The following is a 25,677-nucleotide window of genomic DNA, read 5'->3' on the forward strand; positions in this document are numbered from 1 at the left end:
TAATTAATACATTCCCATACTATTCACTGATGCAAGGAACTTGGCTGTTGCTGCTTTCCCCTGAAAGACTATTCTCCTCACAGTATCCAAAGTGGTATATCTGTTTTCCAGGGGAAAGGTCACAAGAAATTCCTGCACTGCCTACATAGTCCTCTTGCTCTGCCTGGTGGTCACCCATTCCCTTACTGCCTATGGAGTCTTAGCCTGAGGTGTGACCAGCTCTCTATACATGTTATCCACGATTCTCTCCTCCTCACGGATGCTCCACAGAGTCCCCAGCCACCACTCCAGCTCCGAACCCCGGACTTCCAGGAGCTACGGCTGGAGACACTTCCTGCGTAAATTCTTCCCAAATAGAGCTCTCCTGCAATGACTTACCACTTTAAATCAACCCTTTTGGAAGATATTTAAAATCAAATAATATCAATTACTCTAGAGTCCTTCTTCACTGGTCCTCGTTACTCCTAACAAACTACATATTGCAAAATATAGACCTTACAAACTGTAAGCGATAAAAGTAGTAAATACTTACCCGACCATACGCACCCAATCAGCTGCTTCCTCTTGCCTCGTGTCAAATTTGAATCCTGACGTCACCTCAGGAGCTCCAAACTAGCGCTCCCGCTCCCAGCCTTTTCTCAGGCTCCTTTATCGTCCCTGCTCCCCTCGCAGTCTCGTTCTTTATCACGCTCTTTTATCATCCTGGCTTCACTTTTAAATACCGCCAGCTGCCGTGGAGAGATGTGAACCCGTGTCCCCAGTACATTAGCCTGGGCCTCTGAATTACTAGTCCAGTGACATCACCACTATGCCACCGCCACTTGTTATAAAACAGTTGCTTCAAGTTTTTCTTCTTGGATTTGAACAGCTTGGCATTTACTATCAGCCATGCCTCAACAAACTCAAGAGAAGGAAATATCTAACTCACTGTACTCTGCAAAGGTTAAAATAATTTAATTCTGCAATTTGGATGCCTACGTCACTGACAGATGTTGGAAATAATACTGAAGTGAAGCGATTGTACATCCTGAGGCATGAACTGCAGAGGTTCCAATCAGCACTTTAATGCTTTGTTGTGTAAATAGCTAATTCCTCAAGAGGCCCAATTTACCTATATTTCTATGAACAAAATTAAGACCTGAAATGCAGGAGTTGCCAAAATATCAAACTACACAAGGTCTATAAAATATTAAACTTCCTCCTCCCTTGAATGCCAATAAGGTTACTAGTAAAATATTTTAAATGTTTCTAACGCAATTATGTTCAACTCCAAGCCACTTGTGAGCAAACACAGAAATAAAGTGTATTAATGAAGCAAACCAGCCGCAAAAGACAAAATTCTACAGATAAAACTATTTCTCTTTTCCATTTTAATTGACTGGATGCAGGTATCCCAAGAATATATATTTTTATTGGTCCTGAGGGAAACACACAGACATAGAAGTAAGGCAATAACATCTAACTCAAAATAGGATCCGGAACAAAAGATTTAAATGAGATGTATAAAATTAGCAGGAGCTTAGGCTGGATGGATAGGGAGAACCAATTTCCCTTAGCAGCGGGATCAACACCCAGCATTCACAGGCTTAAAGTAATTGGCAGAAGGATTAGAGAGTTGAGAGGAAATATTTTCACCTAGATGAAAAATAGGTGAGGATCCGGAACTCATTGTCTGAAATCCTTACTACTTTAAACAAAAGCCCTGTCACCTACGAGGCTATAAACCAAGTGCCGAGGAGGTGGGATTAGGCTGGATAGCTTTTTCAGCAATAATCAACAAACTGGTCTCCTGTACTGTAAATGTCTACATTTTCTATGATTCTAGAAGCAGCTGGCGCCATAACCTGTCTCAGAGTTTTGGTGAGGCACAGTTCAGAGACAGCAGGATTCCCAACGTGCGCAGAGATTTGTGTCCTTGAGGGTTAGTATTCACGTATCAAACAGTGAACCAAGTTTCACAGGAAACCAGTTGTGAACTGTGTACTGATTGGTTCATCTAACCACACAGACTAAAATTACTCAAATGTTTCTATGCAACATACTGATGACCATTAACATTGAAGACATTGGCTTCAATTTTCTACTTAACGTGTTCAGCAGCTTCCAAGTACCCCACCCGTCCACCATTCAGTTTAATGGACAGGAAAACCATGGGGAGCTGAATTTATTGGCAGAAAATCCTGGTTATTATGCCTATTTACCTGCTGCTCTGAGTGTTTAACTGGAAGAGCTGTGATGTTGACACTTCCAAATGGATCATGAATCACAAAGTTTAAGTATCATGCAGGTTAGTGAAGCAGAACTGTTTTACCAAATGGAAAGCAGATTGTGAAATGTATTCTGTGAAATGCCCTGAGGAAAGGTCATACGGATTCGAAGTGTTAACTGTCTCTCTCTCACCACAGATGCTGCCAGCCCTGCTGCTTTTTTCCAGCGTGTTCTGTTTTTATTTATGAAAAGATTGGTGTCACAAGTAGGCTTACATTAACACTGCAATGAAGTTACTGTGAAAATCCCCGAGTCGCCACTCCGGCGCCTGTTCGGATACATTCAATGTCCAACTCACCTAACAAGCATAACTTTCGGGACTTGTGGGAGGAAACCGGAGCACCCGAAGGAAACCAGCGCAGACACGGAGAGAACGTGCAGACTCCGCACAGACAGTGACCCAGGTCCCTGGCGCTGTGAAGCAACAGTGCGAACCACTGTGCTACCTTATTACATGTAAACAGGCAGGTATAGGATGATTCAAGCGATGATTAGAATCAATTTAGATTGAGGGATACACTGAGGAGGAGAGTTGGTGACACTGATTACTGAAAAAATGCTGCCTGATCTTCCCACAATTATCTTCACAGTTCAAAGGGTCTTTTGTACTTCATACGCATGTTTTCAAAAGTTACATTGTAAACCTTTGTTTTTTTTCTCGAAATTCTAACAAAACAGTAAGAAAGACTATTGATCATATTTACCTCATTTTAAAGATGTACAAATGTTATGAACACTTACAGAAATAACAAACTGCACATACCATGTGTCTTATTTCTGGCAATACAGATCTTACTCACCAGATCTGGGGTTTAAGGAGTCACATTGTGAATTGTACATTTGTACAAACGCCAGATGTCGTTTGACCAGCTGTGCTTTAGTGCCCTGAGTTGACAGTCCACACTCCTTCAACTTCTTCCTCAAATCCCGTTCAGAAATCAGATTATACACTAGTTTAGGCAATTTCCTTTGGTTCACCGAGCTTAAATGGAAAAACAAACAAGAGAACATGTCGTTAATAACTGCTCCCCCAGAATGAGGTGGGTTTGATCATAACAAGGTCTGACATAGGTTACCTACTTTGTTACAAAGCGGTAAGGACTTCAGAGACTGGAATCGCATGGGATTTTTCCCTTTAGAGCAGAGAAATTTATGGGATATTCTAAGACACATGGTCAAAATTATGAGGGGATTTGATGGATTAGGTGAGAAGCTGTTTCCACTGGAAAAAGATTCAGCAATCAATGGATACCTTTTTTAAATTATTGGCAAAAGAAAAACCTTATACGAGTGGTGGGGAGGTAGGTAATAAGAATCTTTTTTTCTTCAGCAAGTTGTGATGATCTGGAACAAACTGTCTGAAAGCGTGGTGGAAGCAGATTCAATAACTACTGAAGAGAAATTGGACAAGTATCTTGAAAAGAGGAATTTGGAGAGCTATGGGGAAAGAGCACAGGATTGGGACTAATTGAACAGCTCTTTTGAGAGAGCCTGCCAAGGGACAATGAAAACAAAATCAAGACCTGCAGTTATATAAGTGTCTTTCCTGAACACCAGACATTCCAAAGTGCTACTGCCGTTGGGGGTGAGAGGTTGTCGGTTGGGTGGGAAGAACAGGTGGCACAGTGGTTAACATCGCTGCCACACAGCACCAGGGACCCGGTTTCAATTCCAGCTTTAGGTGACTACCTGTGTGGAGTTTGCACCTTCTCCCCTTGCCTGCGCGTGGGTTTCCTCTGCTGTAAGGATTCTATGGACGGATTCTATGCGCTTTATGAATAGTCCTATTCACCCTCTCCATCTGCAGAAGCAGTGAGCTGGTCTCAGCACTGCTGAGAATTTACAGGCAAACTCCATATCTCTTAAAACTCCATTCAGGACAGCAAGAAATACTGATGGCCTCAATCTGTCAGCCAGGGAACTCGAGGGAGTGTTGTGGGTCAATCCAGGAGTTTGTTGAATCTGAAAACTATATTGACCACCTATTATATTGTGGAAAGCAGCCAAACTACTTGCAAAGAAATTTCGAGTGATTCTATTGACATTGCATTGTTTTCTTTTTGCACCAGCGTAACGAACAACGTGCATTTTTATAGTTTTATAGCCCTAATCACTGAAATATTGGGAAGTATAGTCACTATTATGATGAAGGAAATGTAATGAGGTAAATGATCAATTAATTTAGGTGAGTCTATGTCTAGGGAGCATAATCTTAAAACGTAGAACCAGATCTTTCAGCAGTGAAATTAGGAAATACTACTACACACAAAGGATGGGAGAAGTTTAGAACTATCTCGCAAAAACGGCAATTGATGCTAGATCACTATCAATGTTGGATCAATTATTAAATTTAAATCTCAGATGCAGTAAAAAGGGTAGTAACTGCCGAATTAAAATCTTCTAGCTTTGTGCATATGCATGCAAATGCATTTGCTGTGACATCATCAGTCCATGGAAGTTGTGCTTAGGGTGGTGGATTTTGTGTGTAAGTGTGGGTTAGTTATTTTTGCTAACTTATGCCTGTTGTCTTGTGCTGATTTGAATGCTGAGGTGTATAGGTAATTATAGCATTCTTTATGTTGAGGCCCAAATTTAATGGAGGGGTGATGATTGAGGATATTGATAACTTCTTCTAATTCTGCTCCTGTGAAAGTCCAAGTACTCCATATGCTCTCTGTGTGGAGTTTGCACTTTCTCCTTGTATCTGCGTGGGTTTCCTCCAGTTACCTCCCAGTTCAAAGATGTGTTTAGGTGCATTGGCCATGCTAAATTGCCCCTTAAGTGTACGAAAGGTTAGGTGGGGTTATTAGGTTACGGGGATAGGGGAGGCGTGGGTTTGGGTAGGGTGCTCTTTCTAAGGGAGTGCAGACGTGATGGGCCGAATAGCCTCCTTCTGTACTGTAAATTCAATGATTCTATAACTACATCACTAAATAAAAGAATGTGCGAGAATTATAAAGGAATCCCTGAAAACCAAAATGTAGTTCTGAAAACCAAAAAAGTAGCCCAAGAAAATCTGAAGACAAGCCCACGGGGGAAAAACATTTTTTGACCCAGAGTGGTGTTGATACTCCTATTTACAGCTGCTATAAATGAAGAGTGTCCTGTTATTTATCCAATATCTAGGAGGTGTATGGTATTGCCCAGGCATCAGACGAAAACCCCTCAATACCGCAATTCAGATCATCGATTATATCATATTCACTTCTGGAAAACATGATAAACCTTTCAGTTGACTGCATCTTGGGGAACAGCTACCAATAAACAATAGGGTAGCACAGTGGTTAGTACTGCTGCCTCACAGCACTATGGGCCTTTGGCTCGATTCTGGCCTTGGGTAACTATCTATGTGGAGTTTGCACTTTCTCCCCTCATCTGCGTTGGTTTCCTCCAGGTGCTCCGGTTTCTGCCCACAGTCCAAAGATTAGTAGGTAAATTGGATTGGTCATTCTAAAATTGCCGCTTAGTGTCCAAAGATGTCACGGTTAGTTGGGGTCACAGGGATAGGGCGGGGGAGTGGGCTCTTTCAGAATGTCAGTGCAGACTCAAAAATGCCTAATAGCCTCCTTCTGCATTGTAAGGATTCTATGAAACAGATTAATCGCAGAGTAGCGTGATACACAATAAAGTAGTTATAAGTTTAATAATGTCTGAAGTTGGTAAAGTAGCTGTATGTGCTATACTAAACAGCAGTGTAAATATTAGCCATCTATGGCCGTTCTTTTGCTGACCATAAACAGTCTTTCTCATATGCTAAGAAATACATTTTTCAGTAAAAATAACTGCGAAAATCAAACTTAAATCTGTTTTATAGTCCAAAATAAGGTATCCATCAAACATATGTTCAACAAAACCCATAAGATGCTTGTGTTTGCACTGAGTAGCTCGACCAGTCTCTAATCCGTGGGATTAGAATAAATAAGTGATTGATGGCTGGCACAAACACGGTGGGCTTAAGGGCCACTTTTTGTGCTGAAAAACTCTTATGACTGGGATTTTCCAATTCCAGTGCGCTCCATCACCACTACCAGCGACAACGGAAAATTTGGCACTCAGCCAAAACTCCATTCACCGCAGCGTTAACCGGCAGAGAATTCCGGCCTATCACTTTAATACCTGACCCAGAGAATAACATCCAGTTTTGTATAAAAATTATGAATGCTATTTGGAAATATTCACTGGTTCAACCTTATCTACCCTGCTGGTTACAACTTCAGAACACTCGAATATATCTGTGGAACACAATTTCTCTTTCATAAATTTGTGTTGACTCTGTCTAACCATAATATGATTTTTGGGCCCGTGTTCTGAGTAACCAATAGTGGATGCATGGGTTTTAATTTTCCAGAATTCCCTAGATTCTAGAAGTGTCCCCAGGGATTGGAAAGTACCAAACTTAATCATACTGTTCAAGAAAGGAGAAGGAGATGAAACAGAGACTATAGGCCAGTTATACAGACAACAGGTATCAAGAAAATGCTACAATATTTTTAGGGTCATGGAAACAGGGTACCTAAAAAAAAATCATGTTATGGTTAGACAGAGGCAACTCAAATTTATGAAAGAGAAATTTTGTTCCACAAATACGTTAGAGTGTTCTGAAGTTATAACCAGCAGGGTATATAAGGTTGAACCAGTGGATGTATTTCCAAATAGCATTCATTAAGGTACCAAAAAAGCAGTCATTACACACAATTAGGGATCGTGGGATTGAGGACAGATGAACAAACAGAAATAGAGAGGAGGAATGAACATGTAGTTTTCTTGTTGTCAGGCTCTAACTAGCAGGATATCGCAAGAAACAATACTTGAGCCTTAGATATTCCAATTAATTCAATGAGGACACAGAATGTGATGCATCCAAGTTGTTGATGATAGTTAGATGAGGGTAAAGATGGGGAAGATGCAAAGTGATATAAACAGGTTGAGTGAGTAGGCAAGAACATGACAGATAGAGTAGTAAGTGGGGAACTGTGAAGTTATCTACTTTGGCAGGAAATATAGAAAAGCAGAATATTTTTGCAACGGTTGAATGACTGGGAAATGAGGTCATTCAGAAGGACCTGGGTATCTTTCACATAAACCACAGTCATCAATTAGGTACAGCAAGTAATTAGGAAGATAACAGTATTATATTCTTTTCTACAATGTAATTGGAGTACAAGTGTAAAATTTGACTGTAATTATTAACATAGATTAACATAGAATTTACAGTGCAGAAGGAGGCCATTCGGCCCATCGAGTCTGCACCAGCTCTTGGAAAGAATACCCTACCCAAGGTCAACACCTCCACCCTATCCACATAACCCAGTAACCCCACCCAACACTAAGGGCAATTTTGGACACTAAGGGCAATTTATCATGGCCAATCCACCTAACCTGCACATCTTTGGACTGTGGGAGGAAACCGGAGCACCCGGAGGAAACCCACGCACACACGGGGAGAATGTGCAGACTCCACACAGACAGTGACCCAAGCCGGAATAGCACCTGGGACCCTGGAGCTGTGAAGCAATTGTGCTATCCACAATGCTACCGTGCCTGCGTTCATTCATACCTGGAGTACTATGTACAATTTTGGTCTCCTTACCTAATGAAACATTTACCTGCCTTGGAGGGAAGTTTGACTCGGCTGATTGCTGGGGTGGGAGGATTAACTTATGAGAAGAGATTGAGTAGAACCCCGAGAGCTGCGAATGCTTAGTCGCTGTGTATATTCAAGGCAACGAATGATAAATCTTTGGATACGGAGGAAATTACTGGATTTGGAGATAATGGGAGTTGATGGAAGGATAGCTAGGCTTTACTAAATGCCACAGCAGGTTCAAAGGGCAAATGACCAAGTCCCGTTTCTCAGCTTCTATTTCTTATGTCCTTATCAAATTGATTTTTGACCCTGTGCAATTTTAAACTATTTCCACCCCCTCCATCCCCACCTTCCCAGATATTGGGATTGGGAGATGCTTTCAAATGCAGTGCCTTTTCATTTAGATAAACTGCTTCTTTTAACAAATCTTTTATCTCCAAATCTCGGAATCATTCTAGTCATGCCTCCAATTTTTTTTCTTGCACACAATGTTTCAATCATCCTGTAACATCAGACTTGGGATACTTTGGATTTCTTCTGCTTTACTTTTGAGCTCTGTAGTCACAACAAATTCAATCATAATATAAAACAATTTACTCTCAATTCTAATTACAGTTTGCTGATTTATGCTTTTGTCATGCAGTTGTGTGCACTCAACCCTGAAAAATACACTAAATGTGATATAATTTGAACTTACTTGTCTGAGAAGTCTCTCAGTTGCAACTGATTGTTCTCAAACACACACAAACCAAACAGCCTGATATTGCTGTGGATAGCGGTAATCAAGAACATAAGGGCACACAGAATAAGAAAAGAAATCAAAGAGCATCCCGTCCATCAAGCCCAGGCCTATTGCAGGCCATGAGTAATATACACTACAATGGGCCCGACCACTACTTCATTTTAAAAAATATAAAGTAAAAACAGAAAATTCGAGATAAATTCAGCAGGCCTGGCAGTATCTGTGGAGAGAGAAATTCCACCTGGACAAATGAATGGGAATCATAGGACATGACAAACAAGTACCTGGTCTCAAACCTAACACAACAGCTGCCTGGTTTCAACGTTCCAAGGAAAAAAATGGTCCACCCTTTAACAGGTTCAGGACCGGCCATGACCCCTGCTTGACCAACCTCCACACATGGGGCATTAGTGCCAGCCCCCAATGTGCCTGTGGGAGAGAGCAAACTATACACATCAGAGAAAAATGTCCAATCCACAGACTCAGCAGATGCCTATCTGTACTCAACACAGCAGAACCAGAAGAAATTGCTTGGCTTAGGGACTTTGCATTCGCTAAATAAACAATTAAAATTACATTGAAGTAAAACATTCAAGAATTTGAATGCGGATTACAGGGTCAACGGCAGGGTTCTGAGGAATGTGGAGGAACAAAGAGATCTTGGGGTTCATGTCCACAGATCTCTGAAGGTTGCCACTCAAGTGGATAGAGCCGTGAAGAAGGCCTATAGTGTGTTAGCGTTTATTAACAGAGGGCTTGAGTTTAAGAGCCGCGGGGTTATGCTGCAACTGTAATGACCCTGGTGAGGCCACATTTGGAGTATTGTGTGCAGTTCTGGTCACCTCACTATAGGAAGGATGTGGAAGCATTGGGCATTGGAAAGGGTGCAAAGGAGATTTATCAGGATGCTGCCTGGTTTGCAGGATAGGTCTTATGAGGAAGGTTGAGGGAGCTAGGGCTTTTCTCTTTGGGGGGGGGGGGGGGAGGAGGATGAGAGGCGTCTTAATAGAGGTTTGTAAGATGATGAGGGGGATAGATAGAGTGGACGTTCAGAGACTATTTCCTCGGGTGGATGTAGCTGTTACAAGGGGGCATAACTATAAGGTAAAGGGTGGGAGATATAGGAGGGATGTCCGAGGTAGGTTCTTTACTCAGAGAGTAGTTAGGGTGTGGAATCGACTGCCTGCTGTGATAGTGGAGTCGGACGCTTTAGGAACTTTCAAGCGGTTATTGGATAGGCACATGGAGCACACCAGAATGACAGGGAGTGGGATAGCTTAATCTTGGTTTCGGACAATGCTCGGCACAACATCGAGGGCCGAAATTCTGTGCTGTACTGTTCTATGTTCTAAATCTTTGTGTAATTAAATAGGGCCTTGGAGAGACCACACCCGAGTACTGTGCAGTTTGGCCTCTTTACCCGAGGAAGGATATACTTGCCTTAGGAACGCAATGAAAATCAACTAGACTGCTTTCTGGATGAGGGGGTTTGTCCTGAAGGAGTGATTAAGTGGATTAGACCAATATTCCCCAGGGTTTAAAAATGAGAACTGATTTTATTGAACGTATAAAATTCTTACGGATGATTTTTGGGGCTAAAAGCTGACATGATGTCGCAGGGTTTGGGAGTCGAAAACTAGTGGATCACAATCTCTGAATAAGGAGTTGGCAATTAAAACTGAGACCAAGAGAAAGCCTCTTGTGTGTATCTTAAATTCTCTACCACACAGAGCTGTTGATATTCAGTCATTAAGTATTTCTGAAGATCAATAGATTCTTGAATGGTAAGGGAATAAACAGATATGGATATAGTGTAGGGTGGGGTTGAGGTTGAAAGTCAGCTAAGGCCTTACTGAACGACAAAGCAGGTTCAAAGGACCCAAATGTCCTACCCTCGCTCTTTTTCTTACGTTTTCCAGTATTGAAGTGCAACATATTGGAATATTTACATAATTATTTTATGAGCACACAATGACCTTGACAGAAAATATTTTCAAGTAGTTTCAACATCAATCAGTTTTTTGGACAGGAGGCTAATATATAAATAAGGTACTATTTCCTCCTGTGTTGTCTGAAAACACTTGCAAACACTGAATGTTGGAACGTGGAGATTGTTCCTGTAATAGGTCTCTTGAAGATAAAATTGTGTTAGGAATTAAAAACTAATTAAACTAATATGAATTTATTAAACATATTTATAAAAGTGACTATGAAACTAATATGAATTTATTTAACCAATGTTCATGGGAGCAAAAGATACCACTAGCTGCATGTTTATGTAGGTGTGGTGATATACATCACTGTAAGTACACAAAGGGTTAATGTACATAGACTACACCTAGTTAGACACCAGAGGGAGCACCAGAGACATGACACACAGACAGTCAACCAATAGGTCAGTAAGATAGGACACGACCAATGGGCATTCAAGATACATACAGAGGTGACACTACCACAGGAGGGCATTACACCAACCCATATAAAAGGACACATCACACATGCTCAGTCTCTTTCCATTGGAGACACTCAGTGAGTACAGACACAGAGCTGATTGAACATCACACCGACCACGTGGATTGTAGCAGACTGGTTCGTCAGTCTGAGTAGCTATAGCAGGATTAACAGGAGAGTCGAATCCAAGTAGGAGAATCGTTAACAGTAATAAACGTGTTAAAGCTATCTCCAAGTCTGAACCTTCCTTTGTCAGAGTGAACATCAAGGAAGCAGCTTATGCTACGTCAAGAGCATAACAAAATAGTAGGCAGTTAACTTTACACAATTGAACCTTTATTGAACACAACTGGCTCATTTCAGTAGGATGTGTTTCCCTGATGAGCCTTGTACTCCTCACAGACCCGAGTTAGCAAAACATCCCAATGCAAGGCCATGGCTGTTTAATGTAGAAGGAACAGGTGGCTGTTTAGAGAGAGGCATCGAGACAGAGATTACGTGCAGCCTCTGGGAAAATTGGAGGGGACAGATAGTGCCTAATCTAGGAGACACCTTGCCTGTGAAATATGTGCCACCTGGATCCAGAGATATCTGTTTAATATAAACCTATACACAGTCAGCATTGGAATCGAAATAATGTTCTGTGAACTGTCAGTGTATAAAGGTGCTTGCAGGTCTGTAGACTAGCAGAGCCCTGCTCGAGGTCCTGCCGATGTAGCTCTCCCCCATATGATGGAAGAGCATGCTGTACCCGGGTCTCCTGAGATGATTTAATACAAACTTCACGACAATAGTAGTGTTTCCATTTATATCACATACCCCTTGCTTGTTGCAATCTTTACCTAAAGTGAAAGGAAACAATGGTAGCTGTAATTCAGGAAGATATATTGCTGAAGATGAGAATCGACATCTTTATGTCATAACAATCCCAAACTAACCATCAGTTAGTCAAGGAGACACAGAGACATCAACTTAATACTTAGCACACTGAAAAATGACACATGATACAAACTAAGCCCACCTTTCTCAGTCATGGCAATGGCCCCACCAGTGGAACTGCTTGCAAAATGTAGCAAGCTCTTGTACCAGCCTCCCATTTATGTGCCTGTAAATTCCATGGTATTTAACCTGTAGGATGCCATAATCCGACAAGGTGTGTAAACTTACTAGCTTCAATATCTATCTCAAACATAATCCGACAAGGTGTGTAAACTTACTAGCTTCAATATCTATCTCAAACATAATCCGACAAGGTGTGTAAACTTACTAGCTTCAATATCTATCTCAAACATAATCCGACAAGGTGTGTAAACTTACTAGCTTCAATATCTATTCTCAAACATTACCCGACAAAGTGTGTAAACCTATCCAATGCCTATTCTCAAAAAATAATCTTCCTCCATACATTATATACCAACAACGGATTTTGGCAGCATGACCTCTGTTAAGCACTTTGGTTTGAGGGCATGCTTGAGTGCTCCACAGTCTGCATTTCTTTATTAATGACTTTATTTCATGCTCTGTTTTTTTTGATATGAACATGGTTTGTTGTTTTTGCAGTTGATATTAATCATGTGGAGATGGAAATTTAAAATTATTTTTAAAAATAATGTCTGAAAACATAGGTAACACAAACACTCACGGTTCTACTTTTACAGCTTTGAAGGTTTTCTTTACCATATACCACACTGTGGTTAAAGGCGGAATGCAGGTTGACCAGGTTACACCAGGGGCAAAACTGTGTTTTTTTAAATAAATGTTTTTATTGGGTTTTTGAACAAAGTATATTTACCGTTACGTACACAGAATAAGAAATATATATGTATATACACATATATAGAAGAGAAGGGCACACCCAAACGTACCAAAAAAACAGTAAAAATAAAAAATAAAATAGAATAACTGGTAGGGTATTGTGCACCAGCTCAACAGCAGCAACTCTGTACAACTGGCAAAATTATTTACAACACATAAGTAGGCGACTGTTTGTGGGGGGGGAAAGGAGGAGGGTAGAGACTGGGGAGGTAAATATACATTTGGGTGCCGGAAAAACAATTACAGTGGGCAATACTCAAATGGGTTTGGTGTTGGTGTTGTCACTTGCTTCTCCGGACGGATCTCGCTGCCGTTGTCGTCTCGCGCTCACCTCCGCTTCAGCCGTTCCTCCCGTTTTTCGCCTGTATTCTCCTTGTTCCCTGTTCCTGGAGATGCCAAGTTTGTTATCGTATCCCGTGCCCACCTTCCGACTGTCATTTCACTGCCTCCCCCCCACCTCCCTGGTTCTCCTCTCTTGTTCCCTGTCCCTTCCCTCTCTCACCCCCCTCCCCTCCTGTGGTTTGTCTTTCTTTCCTCTTAGGTTTAGCTGCCCCCCACCTCCCCTGGTCTATCTCTCCCTCTCATGCTTTGGCTGCTTTCCCCTGGTTCCTGGCTACCTGGCTATTCTTCTGCTTGTTTGTTGGTCACAAACAGGTCCCGGAACAATCGGGTGAATGGCTCCCATGTTCTGTGGAAGCCGTCGTCTGACCCTCGGATGGCAAATTTGATTTTCTCCATTTGGAGAGATTCTGAGAGGTCGGACAGCCAGTCTGCAGCTTTGGGTGATGCTGCTGACCGCCAACCAAACAGGATTCTACGGCGGGCGATCAGGGAGGCAAAGGCAAGGGCGTCCGCCCTCCTCCCCAGGAATAGATCTGGCTGGTCTGAAACCCCGAAGACCGCCACTTTCGGGCATGGCTCCACCCTCATCCCCACCACTTTGGACATTGCCTCAAGAAGGCTGTCCAGTGCCCCGCAAGTCTGGGGCAAGACCAGAACATGTGGGCGTGGTTGGCTGGGCCTCCTTGGCATCGTTCACATCTATCCTCCACCTTCAGGAAGAACCTACTAATACGGGTTCTTGTTAAATGGGCTCTATGTACCACTTTTAGCTGCGTCAGGCTGAGCCTTGCGCACTTGGAGGTGGAGTTGACCTTATGCAGTGCTTTGCTCCAGAGTCCCCACCCTATTTCAATCCCCAGGTCCTCCGCCCATTTCTTTCTTGTTGTGTCCAGTACGGTGTCGGCCCTCTCTACCAGTCGGTCATACATGTCGCTACAGTTTCCTTTATCTAGTATGTGTGGTAGGCTATATTAGGGGTATCGCGGTACCTAGGTATGATGTAATATCCATCTAGTATGAGTGGTAGAACCTGCCTGCTGGTTCCACCCAGCAGGCGGAGCATAAGAGTCTGTGTTTCACCCACAGCAGTCATTCTGTACCGGAGCTGCTGGGGTAACGACTTGTTCATTAAAGCCTTCAATTGGACTACAATCTCGCTTCAGTAGTGATTGATCGTGCATCAATATACTTGCGTCCAGTAATGTCTGTCTTGGCGGTTGTGGGTACGTCCTTGTCTCCTTTTGAAAGACGTTTTTGAGTTGTAGATACCTTAGCTTGTTCCACCTGGCTAGCTGGAATTTCTCTGTCAGTTTGTCCATTGTTGCGATCCTGCCCTCCGTGTATAGATCCCTGACAGTCAGTGTCCCTCTGACCTGCCCCCACCTTTTGATGGTGGCGTCAGTCAGTGCTGGTGTGAACCTATGGTTGTTGCAGATGGGAGTTTTGTCCGACATTTTAGTCCGGCCATATTGCTGCCGTAGTTGCTTCCAGGATTGGAGGGTGGCTGTCACCACCGGGCTGCTGGAGTGTTTTTTGGGTGGGGATGGGAGTGCTGCCGTGGCGAGGGCCCGGAGGGAGGTCCCCATGCAGGAGGCCTCTTCTGCGCGCACCCAAACTCTTTCAGAAGGCGCCAAACTCTTTCAGGAGCGCGATGATTCCGTCCATGCTGCTTTGCGGGTCCGAAATGTAGAGGAGCAGGTCATCTGCATAGAGTGAGACAATGTGCTCTCTGCCGCCCCTTCGGATCCCCCCCCCCCCAGCTTTTTGCTGCTCTGAGCGCGACAGCTAGTGGTTCGATCGCTAGAGTGAACAGCAGTGGGGACAGTGGGCATCCTTGTCTGGTGCCCCTGTGCAGCTGGAAGTATCGGGAGTTGGTGTTGTTCGTCCATACGCTCGCCGTGGGAGCGTTGCATAGGAGCTTTACCCAGGAGGTGAACCCTGTTCCAAGCCTGAACCGCTCCAGTACCTCTATGAGGTATTTCCATTTGACTCTGTCGAAGGCCTTTTCTGCATCTAGGGAGATGATCACCTCTGGGGTGTTCTCTCCCCGGAGGGGGTCATTATCACGTTCAGCAGGCGCCTGATGTTCGAGGTAAGCTGTCTACCTTTGACCACCGCTGCGACCACCTCTGGTACACAGTCTTCTAGCCTTTTGGCTAGGATTTTGGCCAATATTTTGGCATGTGCGTTCAGCAGTGAGATGGGTCTGTATGACCCACATTCCGTTGGGTCTTTGTCGTTCTTAGGTATCAGCGAGATTCAGGCCTGTGCTAGCGTGGGCGGCAGTGTGCCCCTCGCTAGCGAGTCTGTGAACATCTCCTGCAGGTGCGGGGCCAGTGCTGTCGCAGATTTTTGATAGAAGTCTGCCAGGAACCCGTCTGGTCCCGGCGCCTTCCCTGCCTGCATGGAGCTAATGCCGTCCATGATCTCTCCCACGGTTAGTGGTGCTTCCAAGCCCCTTTTTCTGCCCTCCCCCACGACTGGAATGTCCAGTCCATCAAGGAACCGTTTCATCCCGGACTCCCCCATTGGGGGCTCTGAGGTGTACAGCCCTAGATAGAAGGCCTTGAAGGTTTTGTTGGGCAAAACTGTGTTGATCATTACATTCTAGACACTTTGACATGAAAAAAAATCATTAAAAAAATATCTATTTCAGCCGTTGCAACTTTCTCGCCTCTGAATCACAAGGTTCCGGATTCAAGTCCCATTCAAAGGCTTGAGCACAAATTTCAAGGCTGACAGTTCAGTGTAGTCCTGAAGGAGTGCTGCGCTGTCAGGGATGCCATCTTTCAGAACAGACATTAAACCGAGACACCATCTGCCTGTTGGGATATAAAAAATCCCATGGCACAATTTCAAAGAACAGGAAAGCTGGCCCCTGTGCCTTGCCCAATATTGATCCCTCAATGAACATCACAAAAGACAAATTATCTAGTCATTAATGCATTGCTATTTGTCAAAATTTGCTGAGCGCATAATGGCTCCATGTAGCCTGCATTACGACAGTGACTACACTTCACAAGAGTACTTTTATTAGCTGTATTGAGATGTCCAGTAGTTGTGAAAAGTGCTATGTAAATGCAAATCTTTGTTTCTTCGTGCATTGTTTGCAGTCTGCTTCTACCAGCTGGGGGTAGGAAGAGGAGGAAATCAGCTTAAGAAAGGAGAATTTTCAATTTATCTCAGGAGCAGACAGCAAAAAGATTATTACGGTAGACAGTGGAACCCCCTTAGCACTGTTCACAGCATTTTGCAGGATACAGTGCAAGTTTGATAAATGTTATCAAAATGTTTTAATTTGACAAGTTAATGCTGATTAGGTTTTTGGCATTATCCTCCCCACCAATGTAGAACATCCTCCACCCCTATAACCCACCCTGAGCTCTGAGTTACTCTGATTCTGTTCTTTCTTTCATCCCCTTCCCTTCAACCCCATAAGTGAACGTGCAACATTGCTGTGCCGCACACTCGAAAATCTTCTCCCAAACACACACCCCTACCCTCCACAACCTCGCCATCTTCTTTTCTGCTTTGAAGACCAATCTTAAAACTAACTTTTTTAGCTAAGCTTTTTATCCCTCCCCAAGCACTCATTTAGAATCATTGAATCTCTCTCTACAGTGCAAAAGGAGGCCATTCGGCTCATCGCATCTGCACTGACCCTCTGAAAGATCACACTACCTAGGCCCAGTCCTCCACAACCATGTTAACACCACCTAACTGTTGGACAATAAGGGGCAATTTAGCATGGCCAATCCACCAAACCTGCACATCTTTGGACTGTGGGAGAAAACCGGAGCACCCGGAGGAAACTCACGCAGACACGGAAGGATGTGCCAACACCACACAGACAGTCACCAAAGGTCGGAATTGAACCTGGGTCCCTGGCGCTGTGAGGCAGCAGTGCTAACCCACAGAGCCACCGTGCCTATCTTTTCTATCACCTTCTTTGGTTTGACATGATTTGTCATTTGACTGCATCGCAGAGAAGCCCCGGAGATATTTTCTACATTAAGTGTAAGTTTTTGTTGCTTTCATAGTCTTAACTCTACATTCTTCTGTAACTTTTGTCAATCTTAGAACCGTCTCAACTGACGTCGAAATGACCAGATTTATTCCTCTGAATCTGGACCATGGGAATTTCAGCCAACCCAGGACTCAGTCGGATACAATGCCTATGTGTATCTGAAAAACAGGTAATCAGACCTGATTGAAACCCCCGCTTGTTTGCATTTTAATGGCCCAGTTTCCCAGGACAATAGAACTCCAATCAAGCAACCGGTACAGCCACAGATTGATCGGCGCCACTCCCCTTACTCAGAAAGCACGACTGCCAAGGTCAATGACCGCTAAGGATCCGCCCAGCCACCAAGGCACCCGCCCCTTTATTGGCCGAAATCAAAGACAGTGATCAGAGCCCTGTCAAACTGTTGGGTCCAAGGTTAAGGACCGCCCCAAAGAGCGCAAAATCTCAGAGGGATAAAAGAGAGCACAGCCATGTGTTCTGCTCTTTTGGATCCGGCCTGTGCCAGCCCAATTGCAGCAGGAACAGCCAACTAAGTTCAATAGGTTTCATAATTTACTGAATGAATTAGGTACATGCCAAGTATTGTTTCCCTTTGAGCTAACCTCCCCTCTTAATAACGCCGCTGTACACCAACAATAAAACACAAGTGCAAAATGGATGCTGCAAATCTGAACATTTGAAGAAAACAAGAAATGCCGCAAATACTCATCAGGTCTGGAAGCAGAGAGAAACAGAATGGCTTCAGGTCATGACCCAAGTACATTACTGGAAACTGATGTATTTCTTAAACATTCAACAACATTTCAGTGCCAGGTTAAGTTAAGCTTTCACAAATGTGTGATAATCACCGGTTTGTTCTGTCCGAGTGGACTGGGCGGGGTCTTTAGGAGGTGGCAGTGGGCAGGGATTGAGAGATTTGGTGATCTCTTCATTGAGGAGGGCTTCCCGAGCCTGGAGGCATTAGAGGAGTTTGAGTTGCCGGGTGGGAACTGGTTTTGGTTCCTGCAGGTACGGGACTTTGTCCGGCGGCAGGTTCCAAGCTTTCCTCGCCTCCCCCGAAGGGGACTACAGAATAAGGTGATGTCAAAAACGGGAGTTGGGGAGTGGAGGGTTTCGGAGATATTCAAGGAGTTGATGGAGTGGGAAGGGGTCCCTATCGGGGAGGTGAAGAGGAAGTGGGAGAAGGAGTCGGGAGGGGAGTTGGAAGTCGGACTATGGGAAAAGGCCTTGAAGAGAGTCAATTCATCCTCGTCGTATGCCAGGCTTAGCCTGATCCAGGTCAAGGTGGTTCATAGGGCTCATGTGACTGTGGCCTGGATGAGGAAGTGGAGGATAGGTGCGGGCGGTGTGGGGGTAACCCGACGAACCACATACACATGTTCTGGGCATGTCCGAAGTTGAGGGGATTCTGGCAGGGATTTGCGGACGTCATGTCAGAGGTCCTGGAAGGGAGGGTGAGTCCGAGTCCAGAAATGGCAATAGGATCCATGGGGAGAGAGAAAAGCCGATGTTTTGGCCTTTGCCTCCCTGGTGGCCCGGAGACAGAATTTGCTGGGATGGAGGGACTCGAAGCCTCCAAAGTCAGGAGTGTGTGTTAGTGGCATGGCAGGGTTCAAAAAGTTCAAAATGGCTGGAAAAAGTTCGCCTTGAGAGGTTCAATTCAGGGGTTTGCTCGGAGATGGCAGACATTCATCAACTTTTTTTTCGGAAAATTGAACGTCAGCAGAAAGAGGAGACTGGGGGGGGGAATGAGAGGCATGGCAGTGTAAAATAAGAGACAGGGAATCAAATACATGGGTAGTTAGGAGCTAGGGCATGGGGGTAGTTGGTTATGTTATTCTAATATTGTTGCGTGTGTCGGGCCGCTAGACTGTTCAGAATGTTAATTTGTTAAACTGAAAATTACAAATGCTTCAATAAAATGTTTTCTAAAAAAAAAGTTAAGCTTTCACAAACATGCTTAACAGAAACAAAATTGGCCAGAAAAATGTTCCAGGAATGGACTTGGGTGCCGAATCAAACATCCAAACTGCCTGATCTTGGCCATGTAGTCAGTCAGTCACATAACACTCACTCAGTAATCAGACAAAAGCACAGCACAGAATTCAAAATTACGTTACATGTCAAGAGAGCCACAGTAATGAAAGATGATCCTCACTCTCACATGCACAGCTATTGCAGTTTACCCACCTTAATAGAGGACTCTGTATAAACAAAGTGCTAAATCCTTGTTTTTGAAAAGCCTTACCCAAACAACCTTTCCTGTTAATCACCCATGGCTTTGATGGTGGTGTTCGGAGGGAAAGCAAAACAGTCCCATTGAACTGTTCTTTTGTTTTCAATAAAAAATAATCAAAATGCTTCCAATTAAAGCTGCCGGAACTGCCTGAACTTAAAACAGTAAGTGGGGAGCGAGGTTCATTTTCTTTGCCCTGCTTGACTGACTCCTGTCCCTGTGAAACATACTCACCAACCAGGACCCTTGCAAAATCTATTACTGGCCAATCCCGAGAACTTGTAACTTTCGGACCAGAGTCAAAATTGGCCGTGGTGGTGGTGGGCAGGTATCCTTGTGGGGTTTGCACATTCTCCCCGTGTTTGCGTGGGTTTCGCCCCAACAACCCAAAGATGTGCAGAGTAGGTGGATTGAACACGCTAAATTGCCCCTTAATTGGAAAAATGAATTGGGTACTCTAAATTTATTTTAAAAAACAATGCCAGATTCAAAGGCTCCGATAACCATGATGCTGCATCACAACTGTTAATGATTCCCCTCATCAGCTGCCATTTCCCTGAGCGCAAACACTCTCATTAACGCGCAACTGATTCCTCGACTCTGAAAACAAGGTAGCTTCATCACCCGGGCCGGGTCCATTGCCAAGGGAATGTGGCTCAATGAAGGCAGGGTGCAGGTATGCGGCCTCTCTGGCAGCAGCGGGATATTAGCATGTAACGGTGTGAAGCTTTCGGCACTGCTCTTGGGGTTTATTGGTATTTGTGTTTGGTATTCAAGTTTTGTAAATAGTGTCCTGAGAAATCAGGCAGAAATGCTGCTTTTTATCTCACAACAGATAATAATATAATAATAATCTGTATTAGTGTCACAAGTAGGCTTACATTAACATTACAATGAAGTGCCTTTGAAAATCCCCATGTAGCAAATTTACAACTATGTAATGAGTAAAGACATGCCTTTAACATAGTTTATATTGAAAAAGTCGAGCTATCAATAATACGAGAGCAGAATTTAAAGACAGAAGCAATTTCCTCACATTACACGTTGTACTGTCTATGTATCCCAACAATCCCCGAACCTCTACTCAGCCACAAGGACCAAGACAACACCGTAAACCTCAGTGTAGCACTGCTTGCGTGTAGCACTGTCAGAGGTGCCGGCTTTTGCTTCAGTTAGTAAACCATGGCTCCCGTTTGACCCCTCAGGTGGTCAGAAAAGATCCCATGGGACTAGGTCAAAGAAGTGCTCGGGAGTTCTTCCAGCATATGGGCTAATATTTATTCCTCAATCAACGCCATAGAAACAGATTATCAAGTCAATATCACGTTGTTGTTTGTGTTTCCGTGATGTGTGCAAATTGGCTGCTACGTGTCCAACATTACAACAACAATACTTCTGGAGTACATTATTGGCTATACAGCCTTTTGGGGCAGCGTGATGTTGCGAAAGGTGCTTTACAAACACAAATCCTTTATTTCCCTTCCCTGTTCATAGTTATCCAGTGATCGCAGAAGCAGAAGTGCAGATCTGAGTGTCAGTTAAGGACAGGATTGTACTCGGCTGTAAAATCCATAGCCAAACCGCCTTACGGCATGTGCTCAGGTTTCAATTATGGGCATTCAGATGAGTTATTAAAGTTCAGCCATCAACCAGAATCGATTTCTAACATGAGACAAAGAGGGGCTTGAAAAAAGAAAAACTGGTTCAAGGGCAGCACGGTTAGCACTACTGCCTGCCGAGGACCCGGGTTCAGCCCCGGGTCACTGTCTGTGTGGAGTTTGCACATTCTCCCCATGTCTGGGTGGGTTTCACCCCCACAACCCAAAAAGATGTGCAGGATAGGTGGATTGGCCACGCTAAATTGCCTCATAATTGGGAAAAAAATTATATTTTAAAAAAACTGGTTCAAATTTTGCAGAAACCTACAATATAGTAAAACGTGGGGAAGATGGCAATGGACTTCAAAAGGACATAGACAGGCTGGTGGAATGATAGACACATAGCAGATTAAATTTAACACAAAAAAGTGTGAGGTGACACTAAAACTTAGAAAGTCAATACAAACCAATACAGTCAATACAATAGGGCAGCATGGTAGGATGGTGGTTAGCACAATTGCTTCACAGCTCCAGGGTCCCAGGTTCGATTCCCGGCTTGGTTCACTGACTGTGCGGAGTCTGCATGTTCTCCCCATGTGTGCGTGGGTTTCCTCCGGGTGCTCCGGTTTCCTCCCATAGTCCAAAGATGTGCAGGTTAGGTGGACTGGTCATGCTAAATTGCCCTTAGTGTCCAAAATTGCCCTTAGTGTTGGGTTGGGTTACTGGGTTATGGGGGTAGGGTGGAGGTGTGGGCTTGGGTAGGGTGCTCTTTCAAAGAGCCGGTGCAGACTCGATGGGCCGAATGGCCTCCTTCTGCACCGTAAATACTATGGTAACCCAATGGTACAATTTAAAAAGGGTGCAAGAGCTGAGCAACCTAAGGGGGTTCATGCATAAATCATTCAAGGTGGTAGGAGTGGTTAACAAATAGAGATAATAAAGATTTATAAATAAAACCTTAGAATACAAAAAAAAGGAAGTAGCGTAATATAAAACACTACTTTGGAGAATTGTGTCCAATTCTGGGTACCACACTTTAGAATGGATGTGAAGGCGTTGAAGTGAGTACAGAAGGGATTTCCGAGAATCATTTCGGGGTTGAGAGATTACAGCGACTGGATAGACCTGGAAAAATGGACGTTGTCCTCCTTGTAGCAGGGAAAGGCTGAGAGGTGGAGATAAAGAGTTGACAAACAGAAAGTGCTTCCAATCATCTTCAGGGTAACTAGTGGGCACAGATTTAATGCGATTGGCAAAAGAACCAGAGACATGAGAAAAACATCTTCAAACAATAAAGGTTGTGATTTGCAATGTACTGCCTGATAGGATGGGGGATACACATATATAATGATAGTTTCAAAACAGAATTAGATAGATCATTGAAGAACAATTTGCATAGGCATGGGAAAGGAACGGGCAAGTGGGACTAACCAAATTGTTCTTTGAAAGAGCAGACACACACTCAATGGCCTGGATGCTCTCCTCTGCACTGTTGTGTTCTGAGTTTCTATTCTATTATGGAAAATATGAATATGCTCACATGTTTCCAGAAAGTCTGGGTGCAACTGTCAAACCTAGAACAGATCCGCCGTCTACTAACTTTATTCTGAAGTGTCAGGTCGGCGTTCAAACAGATTTATCTAATATGTGACAAATTTACACTCTTTATTTAATCTACTGTTTTTTTCCAATTCCTTCCGACCACTCTTGTCATCATGATTAAACCTTCTTCAATGTAATTATCACTTAGAAAAATGAAACAAATCACCCATCATGCAGCCTGCTCGGAGCAGACTGATAGAGCTAGAAAGGTGCACAGCACAGTTCACAAGATTACTATATTGCAGAGGGAAAGAAAAACAATTACAGGCTCAGTAAAACAATTTGATAATGTCTGCAATGTTGGAGATAACAACCAAATCACTTATGTGACCATGGAGTGATTGGTCACATAAAGGGCTGTTCCTGTTCAAAGTCACAGAAAAGGGCTCTTCTTACCCAGGCCCGGGTGGAATTTTGATGAAAAGGCGTAGGTGAATGTTAGAGGAGTAGCTTACCCCCTGGAATGGTATGTCTTCTGATCACCGGACCCGGCCGAAAACAGTGAGAGGTTTGACTGGAAAGTTGAAACAGTCTTGTGCTTCACAGACAGTCTCTTCCAGCAGGCAGGCGGGGAGGGGCAAGCTGTAAGGCCCCAAATACAGGAACTGATGACTTTTATCAAGGAGGAATTCCATATGCAGAGGAAAGAAACGCGTGAGGATCATGCAAAGGCCATTGCAGAAGCTGTGGCACCCCTGAAGAGTACTTTGGAGCCGTTGGAGAGGTGTTTGGAGGTGCAGGTGTCACAGATTCGGGAGATTGAAGGAGTGATCTCGGATCACAGGGATCGTGGTGGCTCTGGAGGTGGAGGTGAGGCTCCTAGTAGACCTTTGTAAGACGCTGAGGGCAAAGGTTGAGGAGCAGGAGACTACCTCGAGAAGACAGAACCTGCGAATACTGGGCCTGCCTGAAGGAGTGTAAGGTGTGAGTGCCACGAGGTAAGTCTGAGGATGCTGGAGGGACTAGTGGCAGAAGGGGAGCTAGATAAGGCACCTGAAGTGGACCGAGCGCATAGGTATCTGAGGCGAAAGCCTAGAGCTGGGGAGCCGCCGCAGGCGGTGATCGTGAGACTCAATAAATTTGTGGAGAGAGAACATTCTACGGTGGGCCAGGGAGAAGTGTAGCTGCGACTGGGAGGAAAATAACGTCTGGAACGTGGTGGGGGAGAAGGCCAAGAGGGGTGGACAGGGGGAGGGGGGAAAGAGAAAGTGGGGGGGGGAAGAAGGGGAAGGGAAAAGCGGGGGGTGGGGTTCTGCGACGCGGCAGGGGGTGAGAGATGACATGGTCAAGGACAAAGAAAGGTGCCATCTGGGATGGGCTAGGTACAGAGTGGAATTAAAGGGGCGGGGGTTAAATGAGGAAAATGATGGACGGTAGAGGGGATTGCAAGCCTCCAGCAAGGTTGGTAACGTGGAACGTCCGGGGACTGAATGGGCCGGTTAAAAGGTCACGGGTGTTCACGCACCTCAGGAGCTTGAAAGCGGGTGTTGTCTTTTTGCAGGAGACACACCTCCGTGTGAAGGACCAGGTTAGGTTAAGAAAGGGGTGGGTCGGGCAGGATTTTCCACTCAGGGTTTGATTTGAAATAGAGGGGTGTGGCGATTTTAATGAGCAAAAAAATAGGATCCGTGAGTGCGAAGGTGGTGATGGATCCAGGCAGGAGATATGTGACTGTGAGTGGGGCATTGGAAGGGGCACCGGTCGTGTTGGTAAATGTGTATGCCCCCAATTGGGATGATGTGGGTTTTATGAGGGGGTTGCTGGCAGCAATCCCGGATTTGGCCACGTACCAGTTGATCATGGGAGGAGATTTTAACTGTGTCCTGGAGCCGAGGGTGGATTGATCGAGCCCCAGGTCGATGGGTAGGGTACGAATGGCAAGGGAGCTGGGAGGGGGGGGCGGTTTATGGAGAGGATGGGTATGGTGGATCCATGGCACTTTCAGAACCCAGGGGGAAGGGAGTATTCCTTCTTTTTACACATCTATAAGGTGTGTTCGAGGATTGATTGCTTTGTGGTGAGTGGGGAGATTTTGGTTGGGGTGGAGGGGGCAGAGTATGCGGGGATAGTTATCTCGGACCATGCACCCCACAGGCTGGATATTCGGTTCAGTGCGGGACGAGAGCAGAGGCCGGGGTGGAGGTTTGACTCGGGGTTGTTGGCGGATGGAGGTTTTTGTGATAAGGTGCGGTTGGCGATTAGGGATTATGTGGAGTTCAATCAGAATGGGGAGGTGTCGGCGGGCATTTTTTGGGAAGCACTAAAGGCAGTGGTCCGGGGAGAAATTATCTCATTTATGGTTCGTACGAATAAGGAAAGGAAGGCGGAACATGACCGTCTAGTGAGCGAGATAGTGGAGGTGGACAGGGAATATTCGAGGGTGCCCACCGTGGAGGGATTGGCGAGGAAGAAAAAGTTGCTGGGGCAATTTGACAGGCTGACAACGGGGAGGGCAGTAGGGCAACTGCGTAGGACAAGGGGGGTGCAATATGAGTATGGGGAGAAGGCGAGCCGCATGCTGGCGCACCAGCTGCGGAGGCAGGCTGCGTCCAGGGAAATATTGAAGATCCGGACTGGGGCTGGAGATGTGGTGTCAGAGCCATGGAAGATAAATGAGGCATTTAGAGAGTATTACCAGGGACTTTATGAGGCAGACCCAGGAGGAGGAGGGGGGGCATGGGGTGGTTTCTGGACGAGCTGAAATTTCCCCAGGTGGAGGAAGCAAAGAGGCAGGCATTGTAGGAGCCCCTGGGGCTGAGGGAGGTGCTGGATAGTATCAGGGGTATGAAGTCGGGGAAGGCCCCTGGGCCGGATGGGAAACCGGCAGAATTTTTTCAGGAATTTGCGGCGGTTCTGTCACCACATCTGTTGGGGACATTTAATGAAGCACTGGAGAAGGGGAAGTTGCCAGAGAGGATGAAGCAGGCAGTAATCACACTAATCCCCAAAAACGGGAAGGATCCGGTGGAATGTGGATCGTATAGACCCATATCACTATTGAACACGGAT

The 25,677-nt window shown here is 44.7% G+C and overlaps 1 protein-coding gene across 3 annotated transcripts in view; it reads right to left on the reverse strand.

Annotated features, from left to right (window-relative positions):
* Window positions 1–25,677, reverse strand: part of rad18 (RAD18 E3 ubiquitin protein ligase) — a 448,932-nt gene that overhangs the window by 275,684 nt on the left and 147,571 nt on the right. For all 3 annotated transcript variants that reach the window (XM_072472125.1, XM_072472124.1, XM_072472123.1), the window contains exon 7: window positions 3,069–3,250. In XM_072472125.1, coding sequence (XP_072328226.1) covers window positions 3,069–3,250 — 182 coding nt within the window. The remainder of the gene's footprint in view (window positions 1–3,068; window positions 3,251–25,677) is intronic.

The sequence above is a fragment of the Scyliorhinus torazame genome, chromosome 13, assembly GCF_047496885.1.
Source record: "Scyliorhinus torazame isolate Kashiwa2021f chromosome 13, sScyTor2.1, whole genome shotgun sequence".
Lineage (NCBI taxonomy): Eukaryota > Metazoa > Chordata > Chondrichthyes > Carcharhiniformes > Scyliorhinidae > Scyliorhinus > Scyliorhinus torazame.